This window comes from Ptychodera flava, chromosome 15 (assembly GCF_041260155.1).
Source record: "Ptychodera flava strain L36383 chromosome 15, AS_Pfla_20210202, whole genome shotgun sequence".
NCBI lineage: Eukaryota > Metazoa > Hemichordata > Enteropneusta > Ptychoderidae > Ptychodera > Ptychodera flava.
In genome coordinates, this window is record NC_091942.1 from 8,564,807 (window position 1) to 8,585,350 (window position 20,544).

The 20,544-nt window shown below is 39.4% G+C and overlaps 3 protein-coding genes across 3 annotated transcripts; all 3 read left to right on the plus strand.

Moving 5' to 3' along the window:
• Positions 1-16,512: 16,512 nt before the first annotated feature.
• LOC139152231 (uncharacterized) lies at positions 16,513-18,006 on the plus strand. The gene has a single exon (XM_070725372.1). The coding sequence runs from the start codon at positions 16,513-16,515 to the stop codon at positions 18,004-18,006; it is 1,494 nt and encodes a 497-aa protein (XP_070581473.1).
• Positions 18,007-18,016: 10 nt separating this feature from the next.
• Positions 18,017-19,066, plus strand: LOC139152232 (uncharacterized). Its single transcript, XM_070725373.1, has one exon. It carries the CDS (start codon positions 18,017-18,019, stop codon positions 19,064-19,066), a length of 1,050 nt encoding a protein of 349 aa, XP_070581474.1.
• A 62-nt stretch (positions 19,067-19,128) lies between these two features.
• On the plus strand, positions 19,129-20,169 carry LOC139152233 (uncharacterized). The gene has a single exon (XM_070725374.1). It carries the CDS (start codon positions 19,129-19,131, stop codon positions 20,167-20,169), a length of 1,041 nt encoding a protein of 346 aa, XP_070581475.1.
• Positions 20,170-20,544: the final 375 nt, after the last annotated feature.

A 20,544-nucleotide genomic window follows, 5' to 3' on the forward strand; every position in this document is an offset into this window, starting at 1 on the left:
GTGAACAAAACTGGTATTTAGAAAAACAAAATCAACTATAACAACAGTATTGCTGAAGGCAATGAGTACTTGGGCCATGATAGAGTAATTTTGAGGACAATATATACTACTATTCAAATATGGTCTTGAATTTCCTCCTGTCAATTAGGTATTTGATTAACTGGTTATTAAACGAAGCAATGTCATGACAACGGCAAAATATGTCTAGCAACTTTTGTGAAGTTTGAGGCAGGGGTTCTTTATTTATAGTGAAATTGCTTAAACTCCTTAAATATTCAAATTACAGCAAATTTCTTTTGTTCTCGATAGTAGATGTCTAATATTTAGATGGGCATATTTAGATTTCTACCCTATAGTTATCCCTATATACCAAAAATCGGACATCCAGCTCTATTGGCTTGCTCAGAATTAGATATGCGCATAATTAATGAGGTAAAATATGTGGTGTCATAAGGTGTCCCATCATACCAAATATGAAGGGTGTAGCACTTGTTGTTACTGAGTTGTGGACAAATATATATATTTGAGGTCAAAGGTCATTGAGGTCACGTGACATTTTGTCAAAATAATTGTATTGCTAAGTTATTCCTATATACCAAAAATCAGACCTCTAGCTCTATTGGCTCGCTCAAAATTAGATATGCGCATAATTAATGAGGTACAATATGTGGTGTCATAAGGTGTCCTATCATACCAAATATGAAGGATGTAGCACTTGTGGTTACTGAGTTGTGGACAAATATATATATTTGAGGTCAAAGGTCATTGAGGTCACGTCACATTTTGTCATAATAATTGTATTGCTAAGTTATTCCTATATACCAAAAATCAGACCTCTAGCTCTATTGGCTCGCTCAAAATAAGGTATGCGCATAATTAATGAGGTACAATATATGGTGTCATAAGGTGTCCTATCATACCAAATATGAAGGGTGTAGCACTTGTGGTTACTGAGTTGTGGACAAATATGTATATTTGAGGTCAAAGGTCATTGAGGTCACGTGACGTTTTGTCAAACAAATTATATTGTTAACTTATCCCTATATACCAAAAATCAGACCTCTAGCTCTATTGGCTCGCTCAAAATTAGATATGCGCATAATTAATGAGGTACAATATGTGGCGTCATAAGGTGTCCCATCATACCAAATATGAAAGGTTTAGCACTTGTGGTTACTGAGTTATGGACAATAATGTATATTTGAGGTCAAAGGTCACCAAGGTCACATGATATTTTGTCAAAATGTCTGAGATATCTGCGTGAACTGATGGACGAACTGATGGACTCACGGACGGATATGACCCAATCTATAAGCCCCCTGGACTTTAAAAACTGTCACAGCATCCTTTAGGCAATATGAATACGATGAGAAACTAAATTTTATTTTTCTTGGCCTTATACATGGGAATCTATGGAGAATTGCCTTATACATGGGAGTCTATGGAGGTGTAAACTAAAAAGTCCTCTAACACGGCCAAATTCGATCGCATTGTGAAACAAATCGACGTGCATCTGTATGGGGTTAAATACTATTCTTGTGCAAAGTTTGAAAGAAATTGACCAGGGCATGTCTGAGATATCTGCGTGAACGGACGGACGGACGGACTGACATGACCAAACCTATATCTCCCCAGGACTTCGTCCGTGGGCACTAAAAACAACGCAACAGTTATTACAGCTACACCGGCGGTAGGTTCATATCCAGAGCCCCGTACGTTCTGCCGCCGTCGCTTGAAAACAATCTCATAAACCTGGCCATATGGGCAACTGTGCAGCTGGATACTTGACTTCCCGGAGAAGGCGAGCTGTCACGTTCAAGCTCAGGATTATTTGTCGATCAAATTTCAGTAAATTTACCTTACCTGGATGAAATTTTGTCTATAGGCTGAAATTTCGCCGAAGTTTGACAAAATTGCATCGATTTTTCAGGTTCATATCCGACATTTTTGAGTTTTGAGTGCAGACAGAAATAAGTTTTGAGGCAACATGGCTGCGACCCCATGTTGACCCCTAGCCCTGCGTACGATGCTATGTGCTACAGCTAACACACAGCATCGTACGCAGGGCTAGCGAGAGAGTTGCCGACATCGACGGTTATTTACGAGAAGTGAATAAAAGACTGTCATTTTTGGAAGTGATCGAGTAGCTGAGGTAGGGTGGGATACGACTTGGGCCCAAGAACGCTGAATTTCGGCAGTAATTTGGCTTTTTACGTCAAGTCCCAAAATTGATTTGAAGTCACCGACCCTACGTACGGGTCTTTGCAGGGCTGTGGTGAGCGGGGTGATTAGCTGTGGCGGAACACACAGCATCGTACGCAGGGCTAGTTGACCCCAAGTGAAAATGTGTTCGCGATCAAATCTTCCTATATTTTTTCAGAATTTTCGACAAAATCATTGCTTCTTAAATCTTTTGTAAAATATAAAATACTAAAATAAAAATGCGATGTGCTATGTCTCCAGATTTCTAAAATATCGTTCGTTGACCGTTCGACGGAATACTCATTTCTCAAACTTGTGACGCAGTTGAAATTCAATACTGACCGCCAAATAATCTTAATGAGACGAGATCATTCTAGACATCCTCCAAATTATCCAACCATTCGCGTTAGAGTTCAGCTCGCTTAGAGTATCATAACATTCTTCGGCCTTCGTTTAGATCGACCCTAATCTCTCCCATTTAGGAAATAAATACACCAAGCTACATTGACAAAACTTCGTGCACCATGCACCCGGGACCATGCACCATCCAGGACCAAACGCACTACAAATCTGTCTTGACGTCATCATCTCCTTACATGGTAATCGGCATACCGTATTTTTTAGCAAAGGAGACACAGAATACGTCGGAGTATTCAGTTTCAAAACGTATTACATTGTGTGATGTTGTCAAAAAAAGGTAATGTTACTGCAGTGGTATAAATTACAAAACACAAAAGTTCAAATCAGTTTATTTTGGACTGGCTTTACCCAACATTTCATATTGTTTCTTATGCCAGATTTGACCACGTGCTTACTGGAGACCCCTTTACATGCAAATTTTGTGTCAAATGGTGTGTTCTCCTGGAAAAACAAACGTACGATTTCTATATGAAGGAGGCGAAATTTGCCCTCAAAACTCGAAACCACCCCTTTATGGGGTGTACCTAGCTATTTTGAACGAGCTTCTCGAATCTGCAGCTCTATTTCGAAATGATGGTCTGGTTTTCTCAGCTCAAGGATAAGTGTTCTCCATCGCTGTGGGCATTACTATTCTCAACTGGGGGTACAGTTTCAGTCGTAATGTTTTTTATTGTGTCCGGAATATGAAACCTTTCCTTTTCACAATTTCACTTGATTAACACTAGTCCACATCTTGTCAGTGATTAAACATGTTTCAAGTTTAAATGTTTAAGTCTGGTCTCGAGCCCTCCTGTTCGACCAAACTGAAATTACCCCTCCCACTTTGGCTCGTCCAGTGGGTGTAGCAAGGGTCGTGCCATCGCCTAGGAAATGGAGGGTGCATTAATTGTTGCATTTCGATGCACATTTTGATTATATTCAGAAGATTTTGTGGCAAAAATCAGATAGAGAAGCATTAATATTCACATCTCACTTATTCAAGACTGGCTGAGAGCAGCACTTCCTATTCAGTTAACATCATTACGCCATTTATTATGCCAAGAAAGATGAAGCCAAGACATTTTGCCCTCCCTGGTCTCAGCCAGAAATGGTTATACCTTACAGAGTTTTTCCCACGGAATGAAAACAAATGTACTTGGGCTGAGGCCCAACTATAATAACAATTCGAATGACTGAAACTTCAAAATTGTGCGCGAAGTTAGACTAATCAACGTTCGAGTACGGCTTTTAGATCTATCAGTGAATCAGTGAATGAAACACGGTGGTGCACGAACATCTGGCGAAGCATGAAGGTACAAGAAGAGAAAGATGCTGTTAAGAGTTGTTTCCTGTGGTTGCGATGTTGAATGTGAAGTTGAAGAGTCTTCCGGTGATTTGAGTATTGGACTAACTGGTTTTGAACTTGCTGGCTACACCATTGCAAGGATGCAAGGCACTGATCGCCGCGTTGTCAAAGGGGCCGATCTATCCCTTGCGTTGATGGCCATGACCAAAGACATTTGTCTTTGCTATGACAGACACTGGTATTGCAGACTATCAATATCGCTTCCATTGTAGTTATTTTTTTGTTCTGTCCGTGTCGAGATATTAGTTTCACTTCGATAATACAATTCTGATTCCAAATGTTTGAAATAAATATAGTTCTGCCAATAGTAATAATCATTTTCCTCCACAGATATACAATCTGCTTAAGTATTTATTGTTGTTCAGGAGCCGGCGACAATATTTACCAATAGAAAGTAGTACGGGATAATTACTAATTTGCAAAATTAGCGTGAAATAATTTCTTAACTAGGGTTTTCTATGTAAACATTATTTAATGACACAATCAGAACAACTTCCAAATGTCGATATGACTTCAAATGCGTCATTTTAAGGATAAGTCATGATTAATATAGACACTAGCTCTCCCCATTGTTAATTCTGTGCTCAGCCCTGATTTTGTTTGATTTTTTTTCAAATTTAAGGTATTAAAAATTGCATCAAATTGTCTCTGTGACTACAAAAGCATCCATTATGCGGTAGGATTTGTCAGACTTAAGTTTAACCCCCTATCGTACCGGCCATTTAGGATGGGTACCATTTTGAGGTCAGGGACCACTTTGAGGTCTTAACACACGTGACCTGTTTTCAAAATGCTTTGCAGTTGGCAAAGCACGTAAAATATTTTGTTGAAAGCAAGCAATTAGTAAAATATTTAAAGCATGATAGTTAGTTTAATCAAAAACAAAAATTCTTAGAAAAGTTTCACAGTTTTTGAGAAAATGCAAAAAATAGAGGGATTATGTTAACTCTGTGAAAATACCAACTTTATTTCGCCGCCAACAGATTCGTAATCTGTGGTACATACGTAATAATTATTATTATCCACCTTGTCAATTATACAAAATATCGTTACTATCACGCCTAAAAAATCTAAAAAGAGAAAAAAACTGTCGTGCAGAGAATGCTGGGATTGAATTTTAGAAAAGCGCCCTCTGTGTCAAAAACTAGATGCAAAAATTGCCAGTTTTTCGACCGTCCGCTAGTTTTCAGCTTGCAATTGGAAGTTTGGCATTGCAGTTACTATATTGCAACAATAACGATGGCACAATACGCCCCTTGTTTAAATCAGTAGGTTTTTACCATTGTAAATATTGCCAATTTAGCCCTTATCCAACATTATTACACATTGAACAGAAAATCCATACCTCTGACATCGTGTAAGCTTACGTGCGTTAACTGTTGTCATCAGAGGGTAAATGGGCATAGTGGTCGTACATGTCAAATGTCATCTTCGCTTGCCAAGGCCTGCTGTTCGGGCAGCTGGATGCTTCCCGAAATCAGGCCTTGGCCGATCGAGCCCACAGATCGTGGTTTTTAAAGCGCCACCACACGACTGTACGAGACCTGTAACTAGCCAATCAGCGATCGCTGTCGTTGTTTACATTTCATTTCTAATTCTCCCCGTACGCATTCAAAGCGAGAGTGTAAATTTGTAACACTGTATTGCAGCTTAGCTAAAGTATTTACTTTGGCGAAACATGGTTTGCAAATGTACCTCGATCCAACACGATCGTCAAGTCCTCCGCAAACTTCATTTAGAATGCCAAAGTGACTGGGAAACGTTGATGTGAAGATTGTTCGTCGATCTATGTCGTAGTTGCACACTCTGCACTTTGCCGACGCCATCTCGGATTTCTCTGTTTATGTAACGCGTGCTGTGATTGGTCCGCCTGATTTTCAAGTTCTATCAGATTTCCTTCGCACAGTATATCAGCGTGATCACGCACGGCGTAGTTAGTGGAAGACTCCTGTCTGGCTAACGAGCCGTGCGAGCGGACGATGTACAAACGTATGTACAGTAAATTCTATTTTATCCTTTACTATTAGGCCTACCTATCCATGAACCAATACAAATAAAATTTCTAATCTTAACCCCTGGCGCGACACCAAGGGCTGAGCCCTATATGATGTTAAACTGAGGCTTAAAACTTATTTAAAACAACATGAGTGCCGACGGTAATTTAGGAAAAGCATTTTGTTGTTGTAATCTTACAAATTGTCATGGAAAATATTGATCAAGATTCAATAAAAGTCACCTTTAATATAAATTTTATGTCTTGAACATATTGACTGTTGAGAAATCAACTCATTGTTCTTTTTCGTATTGGTTATCATTTGTCAAATGCACGTCACGGCTTTTTAAATTTTCTTTCGACAGCTCTGAATCACGGTAAACAGAAAAAAATCGAAAAGAGACAGTTCTAACTAGACAGTAAAACTGGATTGTCTCTACACCTCTGCACATACCTTCAAACAATGTGTAGACCCGCAAAGTAGTATACAATAGTTCAGATCTTCAAGTCCGAGGTAAATTTTGAAAATGTAAGCCATTTCATCCTTGTGTCGTCCCGATTTTTGTGATATTGCCTATTTCTGCTTTATCGATTATAATGTCGTTGGCCGCTTTTGATGTACACAATGCCCCCTTTACCTTTCAAAAATTCATTTGAAGTAAACACTATTTTATTGCCACTTACACTCAGACATCTTAATCGCATAAGAATTTGCTTGTACACGACTGCAGACTAACCATAATGTCCGTAGTTATGAAGGTTAAGAACTCTTGATACAGAGAGACCTAAGCTCTGTCACAGCCTTGTTTTTCGGTCCGTTTCAATTTGTTGATAATTCTAGTAGATATGCGTTAAGCATTTCATTTCATTCTCGATCTCCTAAAATACTCATGTAAGAAATGCTGGTACGGTTCGTCACATCTTAAATTAGGTTATTATAATGCCATCATTTCCATGACTATATCTAATCATTACGTTTTTAATAAGATTCGAACCAACAACATACGCTACCTCTTCATCTTGCGAGTTATCATATCAGCAGTTAAGGTTCCAAGACAAGTAATTTGACCATTTTAATCTAACAATTCTCTAACGGTTAATAAGCTCAGAACCCCTGTAAAGTATACATATAGATATAGGGGAACATTTTGGTAACCACAGTGTCTCCATTGTTTACATAACTATCACGTGACACGGTAATTTGCATAACCTTTCATATTGCAATTACGCACCATGACACTTACAATACGTGCTGGCCGATATAATGCGCAGTCTGTAACTCTGGCGTCGACGGTTTTTTAAACATCAGTACAAAAGATAATCTTTAATTGATAAACTTTTCTAACATTCTTATGATACAAATCAGACCATCATCCAACAATAATGCGTCATGTGCATGTGGTTTCACGTTCTAAATTAGTAATAATGAGATTAATCATAGTCTCTACATTCTGTTGACGGAAACGATAAAATATCGTTGTGAAAAGTTAGCTGTTTCAAACCAATTCAAGCAGCGTATGGTCAGCAAATGGCTCGGGAAGTAAGTTCTTTAACTGCGTCTGCATAAATCACAACAACAGCAACAGCAGGCATTGCCATTGCAATTTTTAAAATTCAGTAAATTTTCGATTTTCGGATTCGAACTCACAACGTACGTCCCCAGTCACCCAGAGGGAAGACACCACAGTCAAAACAACTAGGCCAAATCCCCACTCTTTAAAAAAGGGGTAGTACAATAACCGAGCTAAGTTACAATTATTCGGACTGCGACCGCTCCACACGTAGAGTTCATGAAGCACTCGCACAAATATACTGGCTATTGTACATCACATACAAACTTTATCAAAGCAATAAATACATCGCTTAACTGGAAGAAAGACAACCATACACTTTAAAAGCTTTTAGGTTCATCTATTTTCTAGCGATGATCGTGTGCAAAGGTACAGAACACCTGTTACTGAGTTGCAAGAAATCGAACCTGCGATTGCATTGTAAGCTTATTTTCAGGAGCGCTCGAAGTACGCCATCATCAGCGTTCGACGGCAGTCATATTTCAAGCGCTATTCTGTCGCTGGCTGCGCTGTGCAAATTAGTAGTCTGCTTAACGATTTCTGCCGCTGCCTGCGCTGCTACCGAAAATACATTCCCAGTTCGTTGGCAGCGCAGCCAGCGGTAGAAATGGGTCAGGGAACCACGCTATGTAAACAAAGGGCCAGGGCACACAGTAAGTGAGGCTACCCACAATTCCCCTTGATTTGTTAACAGTTTTTGCTAAAGGCTTTTTCAATTTTATCAGTTTCTTAACAATTTTTAACTCGCAATTTACTTTCAGGATTATTTGTTAAAACTATGTTCAAAATTATTGATTATGTTTAAAATTTAAGAGTAAATTCAATCAGAAGTCAATGTTTGGAGGTGCTACAAATTGCACACTTGTCAAGATAAAATTATCAGCAACTAAGATGGTCTCATCAAACCACCTGTCAGACACGCGAATTCCCTTTGTTACGAACATTAAAAAAAATCAATACCCTTTCTTTCGGCTGCACAGATGCAACTTATTCCCTTAGTTCTCTTGAAAATATTGTGTATGGCTGTCAAAAATCTATGTCGAGAAATTACAAAATTGCTATCTCCTCCGCGGAAAAGGGGTTGATCTTCTCATTATTCACAGTGAGAATAAGAAAATTATGATTATCAGAACTATGTTGCCGGAATATTGAAATATGGACCGAGTTGTTCTGTGTATAGAACAAATTTGCTACAGTTCAGTGTGTGATCTCCGTGTGTACAGATCATTGAGAATTGTGGGTAGTCTCACTTACTGTGGGGCACGCGGACACGAGAAGCGAAATGTCAATGAATCAACCACACGGTCATACATATTTTAGAGATAAAACGGACGGAACATGTATGTAGACACACCTACATTTATATATATATATATATATATATATATATATATATATATATATATATATATATATATATATATATATATATATATATATAATACCACACTTATGTACGGTACTCATAGACCTCATAGACTACAGGCACGCACACAGTCTATTCATTCATATATGTAGAATATATACATACGCACGTACATCATACGAAGAGACGTACGAACATACATACACACATACATACATACATACATACATACATACATACACACATACATACATACAAATGTCAATGAATGAATTTACACGATCATACATATTTTAGAGATAGAACGGAACGTAAATGTATACAGAGGGATTTTGAATGTATTATACACACAGACACAGACACACACAGACACAGACAGACATATATATATATATATATATATATATATAGATATATATATATATATATATATATATATTACAGGCATATATATATATATATAGTAGAAAATAATTGGAAAAACCCACAACTACATCTGAGTGTCTCTGCACAGCAAATTTTTGGGGCTTGAAAAATGACCCATGTAGGACTTGAACCCACGTCCCCCGAATTCAGTTCGGATGCTCTACCAACTGAGCTAACGGATCAGTTCAGTTGGTTTGACGTGCGCCTTCCTGTTGGCCCTTTTCTTCCCCGAATGAGACCTCAGATTTACACTGGTTATTCTCTCGAAAGAGTTGTCAAGCCCCGACAATTTGCTGTGCAGAGACACTCAGATGTAGTTGTGTGTTTTTCAATTTAGTTTCTACTTTAAATTTCCACGCTACACAACACTGGGAACCTGTCGTATTTCATTATCACGTTTCTAGTTATATATATATATATATATATATATATATATATATATATATATATATATATATATATATATATATATATATATATATATATATATATTCATTCATTCTTCTCCGGAGCCAACAGTCATAGACAACTCGGAAATTATGATCGTCAGTAGAATTATCTTGGTTCTACAGTGGATGATGAGTTATTCTGCGTATGAAATGTCAATAATATTTGTAGTAAAAGTCGACAACGTGTGTTTGTCCTGAGGAAGTAAAACCAATTTAATGTAAATAGTCTCTGATGACGTTATTTTATAAATCTCTTATTTTATATTTGCACTTTTTCAATGGTCTGCTGGTATGGCAATTTAAATGTTGAGAACAGAAACAAGATTAGTAAGGTAGTTAAAGTCTCCAGCAAAATTATCGGAGAACAACAAGTGGGCCCCACTGACTTGTACGAGAAACATGTTCTACGTAAAGGAAACTCTATTATACATTCCAAGTTTCAACACCCTCTACGAAATGATTTTGATTTGCGACCATCCGGTTGCCGTTTCAGAGTACCGGCTTTTAAAACAAATATAACTTTTTTATCAACAGAGCTATTGGGCAACTTGATAGATTGAACTAGTTTTTAAATATATTTCCTTTTAATGATCTGTGTGATTTTTACTTATCGGACGTTTTCTTTTGGTATTTTAACCTTTTAGTGTTTTTATTAGATTGTCATGTTTTATGATTGATTTATTGTGTTTTCACTGCTGCAATGCCAATTGCCCAGTCATAGGTTCATAAAGATTGATTGATTGATTGACTGATTGATTGATTGATTTATTGATATGTAGAATATATACATACGCACGTATATCAGACGAATACACGTACGCACATACATTCTCACACACATTCACACACACATACATACATACATACATACATACATACATACATACATACATACATACATACATACATACATACATACATACATACATACATACATGCACTGTCCGACCGTCTTGTGAAACTTCCTCTTTGTGTGCTTTTTGTGCAATATTTGTATATATATACATATATATATATATATATATATATATATATATATATATATATATATATATATATATATATATATATATATATATATATATATATATAATATATATATATAATGAATGTAATGCAAACTCATATGATTTCAAAAAGATGAAGGAAGAACTCCAAGGGCCTGATTACACGGGACGAAAATGTTGAAAAAATCTTAATCTGGTATATCTGAACCTATAACACAAAGAACAGAATATTAATATGTCGGATATCCAGATTTGCTCCTGCCAAGGGGCCGAATTTTTACTATCCTTTCAAAATTTGTCGTAATTGTTTGGGAGTAGGTAGCGGATTCATAATTTTGACAGAATCGCAAGAAACATTTGCCTGCCCTACCGTCGTCCATTACAACTGAAAGCTTCCTCACGAAGGATTACAAGAGCAATTGTTTTGCGTTACTGTGGCACTGTTCATTATATATATATATATATATATATATATATATATATATATATTATATATATATATATATATATATATATATATATATATATATATATATATATATATATTTATATTTATTTACTTTGACATGTGTCATTTACATGTGCTTTAATAAAACTATCACCACAAAGTACCAAAGCAGTTCTATTTTTCAGTCTTAAAGGCTATCTATTTCAAAGAGTAACATTAACATTATCGATTGATTGCTCAATCGTCATTATCCATTCAACTACATTACCATATTAACATTTGCAAGCTTTGAACAATCCGACACATCTTTTTGCGGCATAAACCTTCGAATGAACATATTTCTTTTCCGGTTTTATGAAATTTTCATGAAGGGATGCTATGATTTTATATTTAAAATTTGAAATAATGTCACTTTTCGTTATTTGACATGATATAACTGATATTTCTGCTTAATATAGATCGCAAGATTGAATTAACGTTTTGATCTTGCTTCCTCCGCAGCATCCTGTGAAGAATACCAATTAGTGTGCCGCAGCTGGCATAAGTGCCTTGATGGACCATGCACTGAGGGTAAGCGGCATATTGAACTCTCTAGCAGCATCTATTCCCCCGTATCAAAGTAACAACTAACAATAATAATTAAACAACAATAACTGGGCAGTCCTTCCTATCCTAAAAAAAAACATTTCTCAAGATATTCGCTGTATGGAAGATTAGCATGTTTCATTTTAGGTATAAGAAAACGTTGTATTCGTCTGAGGTGAAACTATCTGTCGATATTTGGCCTCAACTATGTGTTGCAACTTAAAGGAACAGTCTCGTCTTTGTAGAAGTGCCGTTAAAGGTATACTGTCACCTCTTCCAATTTTGCCACAGACACTATTTAAAGAGAAAATCTAGCCAATCACAGATTTTAAGCGGGTGGCCGCTTTTAAAAAAAGCGCCCTCACATGGACATTTTGAATAACAAGGAAAGCTCCTTTGACCATATATGGGCATATTTAGATTACAGGCGATTGTATACCTTTATAGCACTATCCCTCCTGCCGGGTTAAAATTTAAAATCCATATTAAATGGGGTCGAAGGTTCTATGTTACTTGTTCACTTCGTTGCGTTTAGGTGGCCTTCACTTTCTCTACGGGTCCTCGGTGTAAATCAAGGGGAGTATCTTACAAAATTGTTGTAGAGGAAGTCTGGAAGTTTTCACAATTTCCGTTGAGATTGTACTCATCTATGGCAATAACAGCATAATAGACTGAAATTTGTACACAGATGCAGACCCAACAACTACGGTGCAACAAAAATACAACATGGTTTTTTTGTATAAACGTTTGCGAACAATAAAAAATAATTCTACCCACCGAACTGCTGTTTGTAATAGCAAACAAGCATCAAACTTTAAAAATACCGACTTTAAGCATTAATTAGGATAATAATATTGGCTACTGCAGCTGGTATCGATAGGACAATACCGTTCTTGAAAAGGGTGAATACTATCCCATAAACATAACCTAAATGTAATGCCATGCATACACATATATTAAGTTAACTGATTTTATTTAGATACAACAGTTTAAAATTTTATCCGCCTTAGACCTGTCACTGTGAGTATAAGAATTGTCAAATTCTTAAGACCGCATTAGAGAATTGTCGTTTTGCTGACCCGGGCCGAACTTATGTTCAGCTGGTTATTCTTCCGATTAATCTGCCGTCAAAAGTGGATAGATAAGGGGTCCCACATGGTCCGACAGAACAAAGTAGAACTTATCAGTCTGGAAACTTAGCACACATTTTTGGTTTCATATCTCTGCTTGAGAACACTACAAATTGTTGTGTGTAAATTCTAATCATGAATTCCCCAACATGCTGAACGGGGTGAAACAGTTAAACTGTGGTCTAGAACACCATATTTGTACAACTCTTAAATAAGCAACACTCTCTTTACATAAGTGAGTGGCCTGAGCCGTTTCACGTGATTTGTGCGTCTTTATGTCTATTTTATGCGTACAATAAACACAAAACTCTGACCGTCCTCGGAAACTTTCCTCTTTGTGTGACTATTTGTGCAATATTTATTCACTATGATACTTACAATCAGCAGCATTTTAGTTTTTTCAATTCCCTCCTTTCAGATCAAACAAGTATTTCATGCCTCCCCACTTACCCTTATTTTTCTCTGAAGTCCTCGATAAAGTTTCCAACTATGGTTTGTGAAAGCAGCCTATGCTGTCCAAAATCAAAGCGCATAGTATGTATATTGTAACTCATGGATATGGCACTAATTTGGCCTCAAGCACAGTTAGGGCATTGACATTTCCACTTAACACAACAGTAATGAGGACTTACCACTATACGATGGACTAGATTATACCATTATTATTATTTTGCTGTCCATTTATAGAAATAAATAGGGGTGTTCACATTTCACAATAGATTAATGAGGGAGGATAATTTCACATCGCAGACCGACCTCATCGTAGAAAAGTAAAGGCTCCCTCATTCGGTATAGATCGCCGTCTCAAACATCTCAGATGGGTTTCCCGGGGTTTAACGTCATAAGTTTTTACTTTAAATCACACTGACATTTAGGCAAGAGCAGTGCATCGTTGGAGGTTGCTTTATCAGCCTTTTAAGGTTCCAAGACAAGAAATTGACCTTTTTAATCTAACAATTCTCTGGAAGTTATAAGCTCAGAACTCCCGTTCATTATATATTTTCTCAAAGCCTAGATATAGGGAACATTTGGGGAACATTTTAGTAACCACGGTGTCACCATCGTTTACATAACTATCATGTGACAGGTAATTTGCATAACCTTTCAAAAATCGGTTTTCCCTATGTTTTGTCTCAATACTCAAATATCTGACTCAAACTTGCTGGAATGCAAGCTGTCACAACGCTCTTCAAAAGTGTGTCTCAGATTTTTTATCTCTTCCTCAGTTTTTTTCAAGCACAATTTTAAAGAAATTAACTAGGGTTAAATTCGTCGCTCAGGAAGTTTATCTGGCATAAAAATTGTTTAAGAAGGATAAAAAATTCTGAGACACACTTTGGAAGATCCTTAGGACAGCTTGCACTCACACAAATTTCAGCCACATGTCTCAAAGCATTGAAACAAAACATCTGGAAAACAGATTTTTGAAAGGTTATGCACATTACCTGTCACGTGATAATTATCTAAATAATGGTTGTGTTGAATTGACCCTTCATGACCCTTTCTAGATTTTCAGAAGATCGCCCTCTATCTTTCTTAAGGCCCTCTGACACAAAGGTCAAGAAACTTCTTGGTAAAACAATTAAAAGGTTAAAGATTAAATTACACCCAGGCAGACACGTTTTTCTTCCACTGTCTTAAAGCAAGTAGACATGCCACGTGGATCTCACAAACACTCCAGCCAAAAGTAGGACTGTAGGCGCAACGATGTAAGTTGATTTCCTTTTATGACTTTCCAATTATTTAGAGGACCATTTTGAATGCAGTGCTTAGATATTTTAGTAGAATTTAGTTCTTTTATTCCGTTTACTTTGGACTTGATTTGCCTCGACTCTCCGATGTAGACAATGAATGACCTTGTATTTTTAATCTCTTTATTTACCCAGTTTTCACCGCTTCTTGAATAAATCTACTCTAAACTAAAGCAACTGAGGGTGGTTATTTCTTGGAGTGGTTGGCACTTAGCGGATACAAAAGTAACTGGACTCCGCCACAGTGAAAAATCGTCGCAAGTGAAACATCGTTGGAAGTGAAAACCAGTGAACCATTGGACAAGACACTGGCTCGAGTGCACAGCGGACACTGGCATATAGGCTACAAGGTAGGCCAACTGTATACACATATACAGCCAACTACAACTGACTCAAAGAAACTATAATGGAAGAAAATAAAGTCGAAGGAGCTGAACAACCAGCTCACACAGAATCTCAAAATGAAGATCAAGAAGATATTTCTTAGGCAGAAAATACCACAGAACAAAACAAAGGAAGGGGCGGTTCCCAGTGGGACTGCTGAAGGTGGATCTGCTGCCCGAACTGAAGGGCGCCCTCTACAAGACACTAGTAAAAACGAAAGAGGACTGCTCTATGCTACCTTGAACACTGAAAAGGCCCTGTCAAGCATTTGGAACCAAACAAGGGGAGTTCTCATCGACCTCAGGGGGATGCAGGACCCAACAGAACGCAAAATTGATACAGCAGAGACACTTCCAAGGAATACGAACAAACTTGGAACAAACTTCAGAGACTTTATCAACAAGACAAGACTCCAGAAGGTAAGGAGCATGCAGAATTAACGGAAATAAGCTTCAATAGGAACATTGAACAAGCAAATGAATACATTAACGATGCAAAGACAAGGAGAGCTGAAAACAGCGTCCTCATCTTCAAATCACCATCCGAACGAGGATCTACACAAGGCAGCTTACGTAGTTCACACAGAACCAGATCATCAACATCATCCAGAACAAACGCATTAAAGGCACAAGGCAAGGCACGCTCTGCAGCAAGAGAGGCAGAGTATATGAAGACAATTGCTCACCATCAAGCTAAGATCAAAGTTATCGAAGCTGAAATGAAAGCAGAAAAGGCAAGGATAGATGCTGAAACCCTCCAATAAGAAAATTCCTTACCAGTACAGACACTACTACACCAGACCAGTCATCAAACGACCATGTATCACGATACATTGCAATGAAAAGAGAAATGAAGCATGATCCATTACCAGCACTGAACTTCACCGAGTTCGTACCAAAGCACAAAACAAAGACTTAGAATCATCCCCTCTACTGATACAACCAGGACAGGGAACACCAACAGAATCAGGTGAGACAGTCACACCTACTTCAAATCAACAGACACCTTCAACAAGCCAGAACGACAACAACATACAACCTCTGACGGAGATAGCCCAAATGATGGCCCGTCAACGTTTACCACTACAACAACCAATAACATTTGGAGGCGACCCAACCATGTACATGTCATGGAAAAGATCATTCGAGGCACTGTGACAACGGCCTGCATACAGACATCTGAGAAACTTGACTTCCTGCATAAATACACGCAGGGAGATCCGCAGAAAATCGTCGAAGACCATCTACAACGTTACGTAGACGACCCAGACGAGTCATACAGAGAGGCTTGGATAGAACTAGAAGACAGATTCGGCAACCCTGCAGTCATCACCACAGTAATCCTGGAAAGACTGAAGTCCTTCCCGAAAGTAAAACCAGACGAAAGCAAAAAGCTACTCGAACTATCAGACTTGTGCTCTAACACAGAGGCACACATGAGAAAACTCCCTGACCTTTCGTCCCTCAATACACCACAGGGACTCAAGCCCGTCATGGAGAAGTTACCAAGATTCGTCCTCAACAAGTGGAGAGATAACGTGGCATCATACAAACGACGCCACAAAACATTTCCTCCATTCAAGTTCTTCAAAGACTTCCTGAAAGACACAGCGAAAGCAGCATGTGATCCTGATATTCCAAGACCAGACGACACACCCCCTGGAACAAGTAAGTCAAAATCCAGTCAACAAACGAAGACTAAAGCGCGTGTACACGCAACGAAATCATCAAACGAAGAAAAACAATGTCTCTTTCACGAAGCTACAGGACATGACCTGAAAGATTGCAAGGCATTTGCAAAGCAACCAGTTGCTGACAGAATTGAACTGTGTAAGAAGAAAGGCTTATGCTTTAAATGCACTGAGAAACATCTCGCCAAAGACTGCACATCGACCATCGAGTGCGCCATATGCAAGAGCAAGAAACACATCACCTGTCTCCTCGCTTCACCCAGCGACAGATCTAAGCAGAAAGCAACAGAAACCAAACCAGAAGATAAAGAAAAGGAAACCCAAGAAGCTACAACAAAATGCACCAGACTCACAAAATGCCCAGCAGGACGTTCATGTGGGAAGATAGTCCTCGCAAAGGTGTACACACAAGACCGACCAGCAGACTACATAGAAACTTACATAGTCCTAGACGACCAGTCCAATGCCTGTATGGGTGACAGCCACCTCTTCGACGCACTGAAGATACACGGCCCAGACCTTGAATACGAACTGTCAACATGCAGCGGCAAAGGAGAACTCAGAAAGGGACGACGTAGCAACCGCGTCATCATAGAATCACATGACGGAAAGAAAAAATTCTCTCTTCCCGTCCTGCTAGAAAACGACAACATACCGAGCGACAAGAATGAAATACCCACACCAGATATTTGCAAGGCCTTCAAACATCTGAAGCCTATCATCGATTACATTCCAGAACCAAAAAAGAACGTTGGAATTCACCTCCTTATAGGCAGAAACTGCAAGGAACCATTGAAAGTCAGAGAAACAAGGAACGGACCTTTAAACTCGCCTTGGGCTCAACGCACCGACCCAGGGTGGACAATTTCAGGCGAACTGTGCCTAGAGACAGCAAGAGGTGTAATCCGCACTTCAGTACACCGTACTACTGCAACCCTCAACGGCTACGACCAATCAGCGCTCGAATGTAACCATCACATTCACATCAAAGACATAATAAGCCCGAAACCCGTCAACTTCGGCACCACCGTCTTCAAGCGGACACCTTACGACGAACAAAAGGCACCCTCCATTGAAGACAAGCAATTCCTGGACATCATGCAACGAGAAGTCCATGTAAATGAGGAAGGAAATCTAGAACTTTCCTCTCCCCTTCAGGCAAGACCCGAAGAAATTACCGAACAACCGACAGTCAGCTCTGAACCGATTCTACAATCTACAGAATCAGTTTCAGCGTAAACCACAAATGATGGAAGAATACTTTCAGTTTATGAAGAAAATAACAGAACGTGACCACGCAAGTCCTGTTCCAGAAGATGAAATAGATGCCGACAACGCATGGTACCTACCACACTTCGGTGTCTACCATCCCAAGAAACAGCAGATCAGAGTAGTATTCGACTCCAGTGCAAAGTACAACGGAGTCTCCTTGAACGACGCATTGCTTCAGGGACCTGACCAAATGAACAGCCTCCTCGGTATCCTGCTACGATTCCGACGCGAGCAGACAGCAGTAATGGGCGACGTAGAACAAATGTTTCATAGCTTCCACGTCAACAAAGAACACAGAGACTATCTGCGCTTCTTTTGGTTCAAAGACAACGACCCCACGAAACCAGTAATTCAGTACAGAATGAACGTACACCTGTTCGGCAATGTCTCCTCACCAGCCATTGCTACCTTCGGACTGAGAAAGATCGCTGAAGACGGCGTATCTACGTATGGAGAAGACATGAAAGAGTTCATCGACAAGAACTTTTACGTCGACGACGGACTAACCTCAGCACCAGATGCACAGAAAGCTATCAGTCTCATCAATAGAACAAGAGACTTACTAGCGACCAGAAACGTGAACTTCCACAAGATCGTTTCTAATGACGAAGAAGTCATGACAGCACTTCCAAACGAAGTACGAGCCAAAGATCTACAGAGTTTGGATTTCAACCAAGACACCTTACCAACACAGAGATCATTAGGGATCATGTGGACTCTAGAGGCGGACGCATTCACATTCGAAGTAGACTTGAAGGAGAAGCCATTCTCACGGCGGGGAGTACTGGCGATTGTCAACTCAATATACGATCCACTCGGTATACTCGCACCAGTTTCCATAGAAGGAAAACTAATACTACGAGGCCTCGTGGCAGAGACTAAAGGACGCAACTCATCGAACCTTGGATGGGATGAAACATTACCAGAGAATACTTGCCCAGATGGACCCGCTGGTACAACAACCTCAACTACATCACAAAGATACAGCTACAGCGATGCTACACTCCACCCACCTTCGGACCAATAAAGAAAACTGAGTGTCACATTTTCTCTGACGCCAGCAATGAAGCCATAGGTGCTGTAGCGTACATGCGGTTAATTAACCATGAAGACAGCGTCAACGTATCATTTATACTTGGCAAGGCAAAGGTAAACCCGACTCATGCAGTCTCCATACCTCGCCTAGAACTGTGTGCAGCCGTCCTAGCGACAGAACTCGCACAGAAGATCACATCAGAAATCAGCCTGAACATCGACAACGTCATATATCACACGGACAGCGAAATCGTCCTTGGATACATAAACAACAGCTCGAAACGTTTCCACGTATACGTAGCGAACAGAGTAGAAAAGATACACAACATCTCATCACCACACCAGTGGCGACATGTGTCTACACACGAAAATCCAGCTGACATCGCATCACGCAGCGTACCAGCCCAAAAACTCAACTCAACTATTTGGCTATCAGGACCAGCATTCCTGTGGCAGCGAGACGAGCAAGACAACCACGAAGAAACAGAACACAAACACACAGTAAGTGACGAAGACCCCGAGGTCCGCAAACAACTTGCCGTCCTCAACACATCAACGAAGGAAGTAGAACAAGACGACTTAGGTGCTCACCGATTTCAACGATTCTCATCATGGAGATCCTTGAAGAGAAGTATTGCCAACTTAATAGGCAAAATTCGACAAAGAAAATCACCAGAAAAGACAGACAAAAAGGAGAAAGAGAAGTCTCCAGAAGAACTGAAAATTGAGATGATGGCACAAGCAGAAACCATCATCCTACGCTCAGTACAGAAAAGTGTGTTTCATAAAGAATATGAGATACTATCTGCAACAAAGTCAGCAGGCACGGACAACAACAGACTACAGAAACGGAACCCCATCAGCCGGATGAACCCATTCATCGATGAAAAAGGACTCATCCGTGTTGGAGGAAGACTTCGTCAATCTGACATCGACCTCTGCGGCCGACACCCCATCATCCTCCCACAGGACAACCACATTTCACGACTTATCATCGATCATGTACATCGACAAGTACAACATCAAGGCAGACAAATCACCCTGTCAACGTCAGAGCTAATGGCTATTGGATCATGGGCGTACATGACATGGTAAGAAGCATACTACACAAATGTGCGATATGTAGAAGACTGAGAGCAAAACCACTCACTCAACTCATGGCCGACCTACCGTCGGACAGAACAGAGAAACCCCACCATTCACCAACGTCGGGATGGACGTATTCGGCCCCTGGGCTATAGCTTCCCGCAAAACCAGACCCGGTACGTCTGAAGCAAAGAGATGGGCAGTCATCTTTGTCTGTCTCTACACTACAGCAGTACACATAGAAGTAATAGACTCCATGGACACTTCATCCTTAATCAACGCCCTACGTCGCTTCATAGCTATACGCGGCAACATCAAGAAACTCAGATGTGACCAGGGCACCAACTTCATCGGCGCAAAGAACGAACTTCAGGCAGCAGCCAA